The following is a 13,943-nucleotide window of genomic DNA, read 5'->3' as shown; positions in this document are numbered from 1 at the left end:
GCCGTCCCGCTGGAGCGGCAGTCTGCTCCCCCTGTGCGTGCTGTGCTGGGGGTGGAAGAGAGTGGCACCCAGGCAGTGGCCCATCACCTCGCTGTAGGCCGGGGGTGGCCCCTCCATCCTCCTGTTACTGCTGCAGGTGCTGGCACTTATGCCTGAATTGCTGCTGGGTGGGCGTGGGCCCCCGCTGTAGACGGACACGTCTATCAAATCACTGTCAAATATGGTTCGGTTGGGTGGGGCCCTCACAGACTCTCGGTTGAGTTCCATCTGCTGTTCGGGGTCCCGGAGCTGCAGGGTGCAGGGCCCCTGGTAAGGAGGCGGCTCCTCCCCGTCCGACAGGGAGATGGTGGGGGGAAGGTCGATCTCGTGCTGTACGTAGGGGTAGGTGGGCTGGAAGCGACTGAACCGATCCCTCTGGAGAAAGGTTGGGGCAGTCCCCCCGTTCCTGGACTGCGGTGCGTACATGATCTGCAGGGAGAAGAGCAACACCTGGGAGATGTTCTTGGCACAGTGATGACCACGGACGTGTTGGCAGCAAGGAAATTCACGTCTGTTCTCACCCATCTGAAAACTTTTCCCCCCAAAAAACATGTAAAGGCTATTCCAGAAAAACAGAGGTTTTTCGTTCCTAATGACTTTACATCACTCACCTTGCCAAACCCAGGACGGTTCAGCAACGGATAATTGCGGTTACCTGAAAATGTAGGTTTAATGGAGTTATTGTGTACATTTCCCACTGGTCAAGGAGAATACAGGAGCCCCCCACCCCCACCCTGGCCTGCCCACCATGTGACCTTCTCCGGACCCCACTCCTGTGATTCAGAGGAATATAGAGGGTGAAGAATTTTCATTGTAAATGTAGGTTGTAACTTCACAGGATGGTACTTGGAGCAGGTACAAGACATTGGGTCAATTTATGAGTTATTTATAGGAGCTTGTTGCCCTATCAATTACTTAAAAATATGAAACAAGTGACTTTTCTTCTTTCTGGATAAAAGTTTCCTGTAGTTATTTTTAGCAGCTGACATGAAAACTATTTTATATTCCAAAGTAAGTATGATTATAGACTTTTTTTCCCCCCGAAAGAATCCAGGTACTCTCTTGCATAGCTTCTCATCTATTCCACCATCTCACTTTCTTCTAGAGGAAGGACATATGTATATAAAGATATAGATCCACCTGTCAACTTCTCTCACACCATGTTTTTAACTTAAAGGCAAAAAACATTATTTTTACAATCATACTATTAAACTGGGAGATGGGGTGGATCAAGCGGTGATGTTTATAAGCTACACCGACAGCCACCACCTCATTATCAGCAGCCTAAGGCATCAAGTGAAGATCCTGGATTCTCGACTGTTTTCTGGAAGGAGCTCTGGCCAGGCACAAAGAATCCTTGGGAGAGTCTAGGGAAGACCCCTCCCCCACCTCTTAAACCAAGTTACAGGCACAGGCCTTGATCTTCATCTGTGCTGACACATTCAACCCTTCCACCAATTTTGTTCATCCCCCTCTACGCATCCCCTGCCACCCACACCCCGCCTGTGTCCAACCCCTTACCTCTGAGGTGGGCCGAGGTCCAGATCTGTCTGAAGGCCACAGGCGCCCTTCCTGGGTGGGGGGTGGGGGACACCACAGGAAGATCATTAGTTTCATGCAGCAGCACCCAAAGCCAAGGGATCACACTCAGCTGAGCGCAGGCTGTTTAACACCCGGAACCACAAAGCCCCAGCCTTTTGTTACCTGCACCCCCAGAGGAGTCGTGGCCACAGGAAAGTCAAACAGTTCGGGTCTCCCCACAGTAGCCTTGAATGGTGTGCCTATCTACACCGCCGGCTTTCAGACTGAGTTTCCCAAACCTAAGAGCCCTCTGTGAATCTTATGAATTGATTCCTCAGTACAAATGCTCACGAGGAGTGTGGAACCTGACATCTAGTTGCTTAGTAATCTTTCAAAAAATGTTTGGCCAGGGACTTTCCTGGCAGTGCAGTGGTTAAGACTCCATGCTCCCATTGCAGGGGGCCTGGGTTCAATGCCTGGGCAGGGAACTAGATCCCACATGCATGCCACAGCTAAGAGTTCGCATGCTGCAACTAAGGAGCTGACGAGCCACAACTAGGGCCCAGCGCAACCAAAAAGAAAAAAAAAAAAAGCCAGACCAGCAAGGTGATGAGCAAACAGTAGGCATGATTAAGGATCACTTCTAACACCATAAACTTGTCTACAGAGCATTTCAGTGTGGTATCCCTTTTGAACCCCAACTGTAGGCTATAGCAGGGTCTGCGGGGCTTTTGTGACTCCTAAGAGAAGAACGGGGTGGTGGGTAGAGAAATGCCTGTATTTTTGGATTCCCAGGAATGTGCACACACGACCTCCTGCCATCATGGCCTCCTGTGACCTGAAAGTGCCCACCGGTGGACTTGGGAGGTCAAACAGCCCCAGGTCTTAAGAAGTGAAAGCGACCTCCCCTGATCCTTGCAGGCGGGCATTCACCACGGCCCCCCTCGCCGTGAGCAGGTGGCATCCCTAGATCTGACTATACAACTATGTAACGGCGACAGAGTGGCTCTAACCAGGTGTCCGAGCCCTAGGCAGTGCTCGTTTGCGTCAAGGGCGATGTCACTCCCGCGTTGAGTACAGCACAGAGCATCCTCCACTGTTCTAAGAATTCCACCCTTGGCAACAGCAGATTAAAGCACAGGGCGCAGCCTGACAACCAGATGTCACAGCACCAAATGAAGTGGGCAGGAAGGGACCCAGAAGAGGGGTAGTAGCACGTTTTCTGAAAATGGCAGTAACTATTCTCAATGGCTTTATTTTCCTAGAAATTAGCAAAACTGGAAAAGTGCCTAAAAGAGATCCACACCAAACCTTGCACAGGTGGAATGTTGTGGTTCTGCAGGGACCCCCTCCTCTCCAGGGGCCATCGTCACGGGATGGGTCTGCACCACCACAGCCTCCGCAGGGCACGCACCTGCTCCTCGGCCGCCGCCCCTGCTGCTCACTCAGCTGCTCGCTGGCGGCTGCCTTGAGCTCAGGCTTCACAGGGGAGGCCATGAGGTTGGCCTCTGTTGGTGTACCAGAAACAGCCCTGCGAGACCAGGGCCCAGCCACCCCGCCACCCTTCGCGGGAAGCCGGGTCCTCTGACCACGACGGAATAAGCTGGGAAATAAGATAGTAGCTCACAGAGTTTTGAGCAACAGGAACAAAATCTTGCTAGTATCGCTATTGCGGACCCATACACACTGCGTCTTTCGTAGCTCTTTGCTTGTGAGAACTGTTCCCTAATGCCGCATTGCGTCCACAGAGGACCTCCTGCGCCCTTGCGTCCCTGGTGGCCCTGAAGACGCCTCTGTGGGTGCCCCAGGGAGCATGGCCACCAAGATCCAGGCCCACGAAAGCCTTGGGCCACCCTGAGGGGGCTCTAGTGAATCTGCATCTTCTGAAAAGGGACACAGGACAACTCCGGATCTCGCAGGCTTGAAGATGTGCATTTTCAGGTTCCTTTACCCTCAAGGAATCTGCATTGTATTTTTCCCCTTCTGAATGATAAACAGCCACGTGGCCAGAAATTTTTCCCATAAGTTGAATCTGCCTGACACTAAAACGTCTGCATTAAAGATAAAAAAATCATGCGCTCTTCCAAGTGCTTGTCTTTATGATCCCAACGATCCAGATGTGTCGTCTGCAGACCTGGAACACAATGACTGGAGTTTTTCCTTTTAAATCTGTTTGGCACTTTGGCTGGGTGGTGAGTGGAAAATCAAAATTGTCTTTTCTAAAGTTGTAAATTATACATAACATTTACTATTTTAATCATTTGAAAGCATACAGTTCTGTGGCATTAAGTATATCCTCGTTGCCACGCACCCATCACCCCCATCCATCTCCAGAATTTGTCTTCTTCCCAAACTGAAAACGCTGTACTCACTGAACACTAACACCCCATTCCTTCCTCCCCTCATCCCCTGGTGACCACCATTCTACCTTCTGTCTCTATGAATCTGACTATTCTAGGAACCTTGTCTAAGTGGAATCATACAATACTGTCCTTATTTCACTGAGCATAATGTCTTTAAGATTCATCCATGTTGCAGCCTGTGTCAGCATCTCATTCCTTTTTAAGGCTAATATACTCCATTTCAGGTACATACCGTATTTTGTCATTCATAGTTATCTTGGTGGTTTCCCCTTTTTGGCTATCATGAATAATGCTGCTATGAACAGGGGTGTATAAATACCTCTGCTTTTCATTCTTTTGAGGATACACCCAGAAGTAGAATTTCTGGATCATACGGTAATTCTATGTTTAATTTGGGGTGGGGGGGAACCACTACTGTTTTCCATAGCAGTGGTACCATTTCGGTTCTAATTTCATCACATCCTTGCCAACACTGGTTATTTTCTGGTTTTTTGCTAATAGTCACTCCAGTGGGTGTGATGTGGCATCTCACTATGGTTTTTTTAAAAATTAATTTTTGGCTGAGTTGGGTCTTTGTTGCTAAGAGCGGGCTTTCTCTAGTTGTGGCGGGCGGGGACTACTCTTCGTTGCAGTTTGCGGGCTTCTTACTGTGGTGGCTTCTCTTGTTGCGGAGCATGGGCTCTAAGCATGTGGGCTTCAGTAGTTGTGGCTCACGGGCTCCTGAGTGCAGGCTGAGTAGTTGTGGTGGACGGGCTTAGTTGCTCCGCGGCATGTGGGATCTTCCCGGCCCAGGGCTCGAACCCGTGTCCCCTGCATTGGCAGGTGGATTCTTAACCACGGTGCAACCAGGGAAGCCCCTCTCACTATGGTTTTGATTTGTGTATGATTAGTGTATTAAGTCAGGGTTCTCCAGAGAAACAGAACCAATAGGAGATTGATTGATTGATTATAGGAATTGGCTGCCTGTTTCTGGAGGCAGAGAAGTCCCACAATCTGCTCTGCGCAAGATGGAGACCCAGAAAAGCCAGTGGTATAATTCAGTCCAAATACGAAGGGCTGAGAACTGTGGGAGGGGTGTCCACTGGTATGTCTTGGACTCTGAAGACCCAAAAACCAGGAGCTCTGATGTCCAAAGGCAGGAGAAAATCGACATCCCAGATCAAGAAAAGAGAGAAAGAACTTCCCTTCCTCCATTTTTTTTTTTTTTTACTCAGGCCTTCAAGGGGTTGGATCATGCTCACCCACATTGGTGAGGGCAGATTTTCTTCACTCCGTCTACTGAGTCAAATGGTAATCTCTTCCGGAATTACTCCCATAGACACATTGCTTAGCTCAGTCAAGTTGACACATAAAATTAACCATCACAATTAGTGATCTGAGCTCTTCTCATGTGCTTATTGGCCATCTGTATATATCTTCCTTGGAGAAATACCTACTCAGGTCCTTTGCCTATTTTAAAATTAGGTTCACTTACTTTGTTGCTGAGTTGTAAATGTTCTTTATATTTTTTGGATATTAATCCTTCATCAGATACCTGATTTGCAAATATTTTCTCCCATTCTATGAGTTGCCTTTTCAGTCTCTTGATAGTGTCCTTTGACAAGTTTAAGTTTTTAATTTTTGAAGTCCAATTTACCTATTTTTTTCTTTGGTTGCTTGTGCTTTTAGTTTCAGATCCAAGATATCATTGCCAAATCCAGTGTCATGAATCTTTTGCCCTACTGTTTAAGAGTTTAATAGTTTTAGTTCTTACATTTAGGTTTTGATACATTTTGAATTAATTTTTTGTATATGGTAGCAGATAAGGGTTCAATGTCATTGTTTTGTAGTGAATATCCAGTTTTCCCAACACCGTTTTTTAAAAGACTGTCCTTTTTGCTTGAATGGTCTTGGCACCCTTGTTGAAAATCATTTGACCATACATGGGAGAGTTTATTTCTGGGCTCTCTATTCTATCCTGTTGGTCTAAATGTTTGTCTTTATGCTGACACCACACTGTTTTGTTATTGTAGCTTTGTAGTAAATTTTGAAATCAAGACGTGCGAAACTTCCAACTTTGTTATTCTTTTTCAATATTATTTTGGCTGTAGGTGGGGATGGGGGTTCCTTGTGATAGCACATGAATTTTAGGATGGGCTTTTCTATTTCTGCAGAAAAACATCATTGGGATTTTGACAGGGATTACACTGATTTTGTAGATTGCTTTGGGTAGTACTGACATCTTAACAGGATCAAGTCTTCAGGTCCATGAACACAAGATGTCTTCCATTTATTTGTGTCTAATTTCTTTCAGCAACGCTGTATAGTTGTCAGTGTACAAACCCTTCATATCCTTGGTTAAGTTTACTCCTAAGTATTTTATTCTATTTGATACTATTGTAAATTGAACTGTTTTCTTAATTTCTTTTTGGATTGATCATTGTAAGTGTAAAGAAATGCAACTGATTTTAGGGGGCTGACTTTGTGTCCTGCAACTTTGCTGAATTTATTAGTTCTAGTGGAGCTTTTTGTTTATTAGTTAATTTGGAATATTTAGGATTTTCTACACATAAGATCATGTCATCTACAAAGAGAGATAATTTTACTTTTTTTCCTTTCTAACAGAATACCTTTTCTTGCCTTGTTGCTCTAGCTAAAACTTATAATAAATACTATGTTAGATGGAAGTGGTGAAAGCATGCCTGCATCCTTGCCTTTTTCCTGATCTGAGAGGGAAAGCTTTCAGTCTTTCTTTCACCATTGAGTATGATGTTCGCTGTGGGCTTTTCATAGATGACCTTTATTATGTTGAGGTAGTTTCTTTTTATCTTAGTTTGTTGAATGTTTTTATTATGAAAGTGTGTTGAATTCTGTCAGATACTTTTTCTGCATCGATGAGATGATCATGTAGTTTTTTTCCTTTCATTCTGTTAATGAGGTGCATTACATTGATTGATTTTATAATGTGGAACCATCCTTGTATTCCAGGAATAAACCCCACTTGGTCATGGTGTATAATCCTTTTATTATGCTGCTGAATTCAGTTTACTAGTATTTTGTTGAGGATTTTTGCATCAGTATTCATATGGGATATTGGTCTTTGGTTTTTCTTTTCCTGTTGTGTCTTTGTCTGGGGCTTTGGTATTGGAGTAATGCTGGCCTTATAAAATGAGTTAGAAGGTGTTCCATCCTTTTCAATTTTGGGGAAGAATCTGAAAAGGACTGGTGTCAGTTCTTTAAATGTTTTGTAGAATTCACCAGTGAAGCCATCTAGTCTAGGAATTTCCTTTGTTGGGAGGTTTTTGATTATTGATTTAATCTCCTTACTAGTTACAGATCTATTCATATTTTCTATTTCTTCATGAGTTGGTCTTAGTAGGGTGTGTTTCTAGGAATCTTTCCATTTCATCTGGGTTATTCAATTTGTTGATATACAATTGCTCATAGTACTCTTATAGTCTTTATTTCTGTATCACTTAGATCTTTTTCCACCCAAAGGATACAATGCTTAGAGCGTTGAAAGAGAGTCATCTGTGACCATGAGTCACAGGCTTCTGCTGTGAGCTGCGGCTGAAGCCTGCTTGCTGCCTTGGGTCCTTGGGCACCACATGTGAGACCACCCCATGCTCTGAACTTTCTTGGTTTAGCTCTCAGCTGCTAAACTCTCCTTTCCACACACAAAGGACCACAGGGATCATCAGATTTGGGGACTGGAAAGACCCAATATAGTGTTTTTCAAACTGTGAGCTGCAGCCTCTTAGAGAGCTGGAAAATCAATTTAGGTGGGTCACAGCCAGCATTCCAGAGATAAAACAGACAGAAAACATCTTGAGTACATTTTAAGTACTGTTTGGTGAAAGTTCTGCCTCAGTTTCATGTGAATATTGTGGATTGTGATGTAAAATGTGTTTCCTACACATTTGGTCAGAGGGGTCAGAAACAATCTGAAAGGTCTCTGATCTAAGCCAGTTCTACCTCATTTTGGATGGGAGGAAACTGAAGCCCAAGGAGGGTGTACGACTCACTGGAGGTGACATGGTCAGTTTGTGTAAAGCAAGGCCATTGCTGGATATTTTGGCTTCTACCCAAGGGTTCCTCCCAGTGAATGAACATATCATATGGCCTCAAATATTTGAAAATCGATTTTACTCCCTTTCCCAGGGTGAATTTCAAAGCATAGGTAAAAATGATGTTTGGATATTCAGCAACATCTTTTCCTTCTGATAAAATCACTTTTCTCTTGTTTCTTCCCTTTTCCCAGGCAACCTTTCCACCATCCAGATGCTTTAGTAGTTCTCACTTTTCCACCCTTGACAGCAGTAACAGCTTAGATGCCAATGATTCGTCTCTCCAGCATTTCCCCTTTATCCTCCTTGGGATTCCATCATCAGACTTCTCAAGACTATTTCCCTCCCAACTCTACTCAATCTAGGGCACGTCCCTTAAGAGAAAGACAAATCAAGAAGCAAGTTCTGCTGGGAAGAAAAGAAAGGGAATCCTTTATATTTCCACAACAATCAATGGCTCAGGGAGGCCTACAGGCCCCCAAGAGCAAGCAGAAAAGGAGAAATGTGATGCCTCCGGGGGTTGGTGGTGGGGGAGAGTGAGCAGTCAGGCTTCAAGAGAAAGCAGCCTGGAATCAGAAAGCTCAGGGCGACGTGGAACCACACACTGTGAGCCTCCTTCACGCGTGAGGGTCACAAGCCAAGTGCCTTCCCCGCGGTCTCGGAGTTGGTAGGGGAGTAACAGAGCCGGATCCCAGCTACCTCCCATGCAGTCTCTGATGGCCCTGTACACCTCCCCAGCAAGGGCCTCTCAGAATTAGGGTAATTTAGAGAGCTTTTTTTCCCCCCAGAACAAACCACACCAGTTTTTAAGGACTAAGTAAAAACAAAACAAACTTTACCATTAGATTATTAATGCTAATGCCTATTTAGAAGGTTACTAAAAATTGTTTATAAAATTTTTTATCAATTTTATTAAAAAATCTGATTTTAGCATACCTTTGTCACAATACCAACTGTGTTGAAATACGTTACCTTGGGAGTCTATGGATTACAGATGCTCAGAATGTTATTGAAACTGTCTTCAGCATCAGTTTATGTGAGCATAGTGTGTCTTTTAATTGCAAAAGTAATGCATGAACACATCCTCATCGCAAGAGCCTTAACAACACAGACCAGGCCCTCTGTCCACCTCCCCCTTCCTGGGTCCTTCCTGGCCTTTCTCTGCACCATCAGCTTGCAGCGTAAACAACATCAGCCTTACTAATGGTCACACTTGACTTTGCACCAACATTGTATCAGTAACTTGATGAGCTACATCTAAATGAATTTTGGCTGGTACCAAAAATCAAACCCAGCCTCAGAGAACAAAGTTAAAAAGAGGAAGGCTTGCCAACATTGAGAATTTTTTTAAAATGTCTCTTGAAAATTTTACTAAAAATGACCTGTAAGCTTTGAAGGTAATTTTAAAACTCTTCTGAGCAACATCAACAGCAGAAGGATGATCTAAGTTACTAGCTTTAAAGATCTTGGAGATTCTGCTGTGTAACAGCTATGGCCCAGGATCCTTATCCAATTTTCGCCAGCAACTTGGCCTCCTTTCTCTTACTTCAGAAGGAGACATTCTCATTTCAAGCTGTTAAAATTGTTTATCTTCTAATGCTTCAAGGGTAAAACCTTTTAAATGGCCAGTCTGCAAACGCCCCGCTCCTGCTGAGACAAACAGGAGGTAGACAGTAGGATCCCATGCTTGATGCTTAAAGGAGGCCTGACCTGCTGCCCGTGGCCCCTGGACACTTGGAAATGCTCATGAAACAAGGTGGGCAGCAACCCCCCCAGTCTCACAGTGCAGCAAGAATCCACCTGCTCGCAGGGAGCCTGTGCCCTGGACCAGCCGATGCTACACTCAGACTGTCACAGACTCGCCTGCTCCACCTGCATTATCAGGCAGGCCCTCAGCTCATTTTTTGCGCCTTCCTGAAAATGGTTCCTTCCTATCGTTTTAGAAATGCTTTCCTAACACAGGCTGAAGTAGGTAGAAATGAGACTAGGCAGGTGCGCAGTTGCCGGGCTCTCAGCCACAGTGGGAGTGAGCTGTGTGGGGCCCCAGGACACACCTGCACGGAACTGCCGGCCCTGGTTCGCAAGGCGTCCGGGCCAGTGGGGAGGAGCCCAGACCCCATCACAGAGAGAAGGGCCCTGCTCCGAGCACGGGACTGGTCAGCAGGCCCGGGACACACCGTCCTGTGACCCAGACCCACCTCACCTGGCCGAACCACTCATCTCATAGGAATGATCTTTACTTCCACAAAGAAGTTTCCCCATTTTTCGGAAGCCAGTGGCCCCCTTGGTCCATCTCTGTTTTCACCTTTGTGGTAGAGGCATGAATGCAGAAGAATGTTTGCTCCAAAAACAATCACCTCTGTGCAAACCGGCCCACCTCTGAGGCCCGTGCAGGGGCTGGGACCACAGCGGAAGGTGAGCACAGGCTGCTTGGCAGCCCTGGCCTGGGGGAGCCAAGCAGGAACACAGGCCAGTGTGGCTGATATGCTCACTTTTCAAGGAAAGATGTAAATTTCTATTTTTACGTGAAATCTCCCAGTTTTTTCAAGTTGGATCAAGTTTTGTCAAAACACCCTGCGGGGGGAACCACACACACACTGGCCACACTCTCGCCCAGGTCTGGCCATCTGCAGGGAGGGTCTTTGGGCCTGGACTTCCCCCATACCTGAGTTTCTGCACCACAGACCCGTCCCTCCCCGCGGGGCTGGTGCACCCACTGCCCGCCAGGCGCTGCTCTGGTTCCAGGGAGGCCGGGCACTGCACGTTTACAATTGATTTAATTCCTGCAGCATTTGGTCATGAAGAAAAATGCCTGATGTGACTCCTTTTGTTAATTTTTAAAATTGAAATTGCTGCTTTTATAGGTCAAAATGGCTGAACACCCACAATTTTATATGATTCAAACTAAGTAGAACGTTCCCATCCTTCTGCTGTTCCTAGTAGATGGGCGGCCACCTCCGCCTTGCCTGCTGTCCAGGCAGGTTGGTGGGCCCTGCGGGGTGGCCTACAGGCAAGGCTGTCAGAAAAGGCCATGCGGGCCTCCCCTGGCTCAGGAAAGAAAGGCTCCAGCGACGTGTGTGAACATCTCTCAGGGCTGTGTCTGGAATATTTATGCCCTTTTATTGTTTTCCTATTACTTGGTGGTCTAAGATGATGAAAAGAAACCTAGACAGTCTCAAAGTGCCGAACTCACATAAGCCAGGCTCTAAACACTAAGGCAAGGCTCCCTCAGAAAGAACACGTACAGCTTTTTATCACAAACCCACTCACTGCTGCTGCCACTATTTAAGCATTTACTTTTGTTGTAACTTAACTGAAGCGGATCACTCTTTTTCATTTTCATCCAGAAGTGGCTGCTTCCACCAAATTCAGGGCCGGTCCATCCCATCGCCCTGCTCCCCTGGAATGGCGTCTCAGGGACGCTGTGGTGATGCAGGCTGACTGGCCTCGGCCAACACAGACTCCATCCGTCCCTCCCTTGGCAGAGAAGTGTGTCCGCCCACAGGCAATGGAGGTGGCAAGGGGCCACATGAGGAAGGGGCTGTGACTGCACAAAGCAAACCCCCCGAATCAGAGCAAGCTGGGCCCAAAGGGGCAACTGGTCCAACCCACCTTTTTCCAGAGGACTCTCCCTGGGAACCAGGGAAAGCCCGTTAGTGCAGAGAGGGAGTCAGGTTTCCTCAACCACATCAGAACATCTACATGTTCAGCCTCTTTCTCAAGAACAAAAGCCAGGGACTTCCCTGGTGGTCCAGTAGTTAAGAATCCGCCTTCCAACACAGGGAACATGGGTTTGATCCCTGGACAGGGAACTAAGATCCCACATGCTGTGGGGCAACTAAGCCAGTGCACCACAACTGTAGAGCCCACGTACTCTAGAGCCCACGTGTCACAACTAGAGAAGCCTGCGTGCCGCAACGAAGATCCCTGTGTGCCGCAACTGAGACCCGACACAGCCAAAAAAAAAAAAAAAAAAATCCCAACTACTGTCCTATATTTTTCCATCTTGACTATCAAGTCTTCCATAGGAAATATATAAAAGTAACCTTAACCAATAGTGTTAAGCCAGATCACCTAGAAGCTGACTAATTAGATGCCCAGCCCTTCTCACAGCAGTTTAAAATAAACACACTTTTTACTAACATGGTCATGGAGACCTCACACAGTTCTGGAACAAACGGGCCAAAAGGCCCCCAGAAGTGTGGGGGTCCCAGCAACGCATAGGCTCAGAGCCATGGATGCTCATCCACGGTGAGGCCGGCAGGGGGCACCCCACACCCACCAGCTGCCAAACAGCAGGCACAGCAGCTCCTGGCATGCTCTGACAGCAGACACGGAACCACCCTGACAACGGCGACCCCAGGCACCTCCAGCCTCGGCCACCTTCTCCCTAGGAGAGCACAAACCACACGAGGCCACGGGCAGCCTGCCCCTCTAAGCCCCTCGGGAGGAGGCTGGTTGGATGCTGGGAGCGGGGCAGGGGGCCACCCAGAAAGGCACCTTGAAGCTGCTCCACCCCACACCCTTCTACAGTTTACGGCCTCCTGATGTACACCCCTCCCCACACACAAATGGCCCCTGGAGACCCCTTGGCCTCCCCCGAGATTGAGAAAATACCACCAAGCCAGGTGGGCGCTGCTGATGGGGGGAGGCTGGGGCTCGCTGCATCATTTCTTCCTTGTCTGGTGGGTGCCAGGCTCATATCCACTGATTGACAGAGTGAGCAAAGGAAGGCAGAGCCCAGACCAAAACCGTCTGATGGGGCAGGTTCCCTGTGGACACCTCCCACCCCCACCGAGCTGTCAGCAAAGGCTCTCTTCACTCTGCTGACGCCCCTGAGCCTACCATGAGATCCACGTGTATTAACAGCATCCCCGTCTCATGCTGAAGGGCCCCCGGGGAGGAGGGCAGGGCCGCCCCATAAGCTGAGGACGTTCAGAGCATCACTGCAACACCGTTCCCAAGCTATGACAGCCAAAAACATCTCCCCACATTGCTGAAGGTCCCCTGGACAGGAACAATGAGTATGAAAGAAAGGATCACACTGCTCTCCCAGAGCGTGATGAAGGGAAGCAGCATCTTTTAGAAATCGAGAGCAAGGAGGAGATACTTAAGAGGCAAGAAGCCCAGCCCGGTGGGGGGCACGTTCTCAGGCAGTGACCCCCAGTGCTCCTGGGATCTGGATCTATGTCCCTGTCCAGGAGAGAGAGGCTTCTCCTCTGGACTAGACATGAAATGGAGGTCTGGCCTGCGCCTAAACTGTCTCTGGTCACCGTGTAAAAGTACATCATGAGTTTGTGAAACCTCGGTGAGCAGTATCCACACTCCCATTTTATCAGAAGGAAAACCCAAGCCTCGGGACACGCCTGCCCTGCACGGGCCGGGCTGCACGGAGGAAACAGCAGGGAGGGCACAGCGGAGGATGAGGGGAAGCCAGAGGGAGAGAGCGTCTTCCTCAGGGCTGAGCTGCAGCCCCCAGCACCCATCTCGTCCCTGTGGGTCTGGGGGCGGCACACAGCAGCCTCACCCTTCCCCCCAGCTCTGCCTGCCATGGACACAGGACACTGGGCAAACCTCAGCTCTACCCATGGGGACAGCAGACCCGAAGGCTAGCCAAGCGACTTTGTCCCCGATGAAGTGTGAGGGGGTCACCCCAGGACAGCTGCCCCCACACTCAGGTCAGCCTCCCTAGGCCAGTCACCAGGCAGCCCTGGTCCCAACATGCTTGGGGATTCAGCCTCCTCCATCCACCACAGAAGCCAAGAATATACAATTGTTTAAACTCAGTGTCCCCAAGCTCTCACTGACAGCCACTGGAACCACAGACAGCAAAGCCAGCTTGGACCTGAACCTTCCATGGCCCCTGGGCTCCTGCGTTAGATCATAGAGCAGTAATATCAGTGTTTTATTTCCCAGAAGAGGGTGGTGATTCAGGGCAGGAAGTAGCTAGGAATTTTTTTTTTTTAAACCAACC

General features: G+C 47.9%; 1 protein-coding gene across 1 annotated transcript in view; it reads right to left on the bottom strand.

Annotated features, from left to right (window-relative positions):
- The window catches only part of LDLRAD4 (low density lipoprotein receptor class A domain containing 4), a 297,425-nt gene that overhangs the window by 6,362 nt on the left and 277,120 nt on the right, over nucleotides 1-13,943 (bottom strand). Inside the window, 2 exon segments of the mRNA XM_024763876.1 lie at nucleotides 1-468; nucleotides 1,561-1,611. Coding sequence (XP_024619644.1) covers nucleotides 1-468; nucleotides 1,561-1,611 — 519 coding nt within the window.

Source organism: Neophocaena asiaeorientalis, unplaced genomic scaffold (genome assembly GCF_003031525.2).
Source record: "Neophocaena asiaeorientalis asiaeorientalis breed wild unplaced genomic scaffold, Neophocaena_asiaeorientalis_V1.1 scaffold110, whole genome shotgun sequence".
Classification (NCBI taxonomy): domain Eukaryota; kingdom Metazoa; phylum Chordata; class Mammalia; order Artiodactyla; family Phocoenidae; genus Neophocaena; species Neophocaena asiaeorientalis.
The sequence above is the reverse complement of the archived record's forward strand: the minus strand, read 5'-3'. Positions and strand labels throughout refer to the sequence as shown.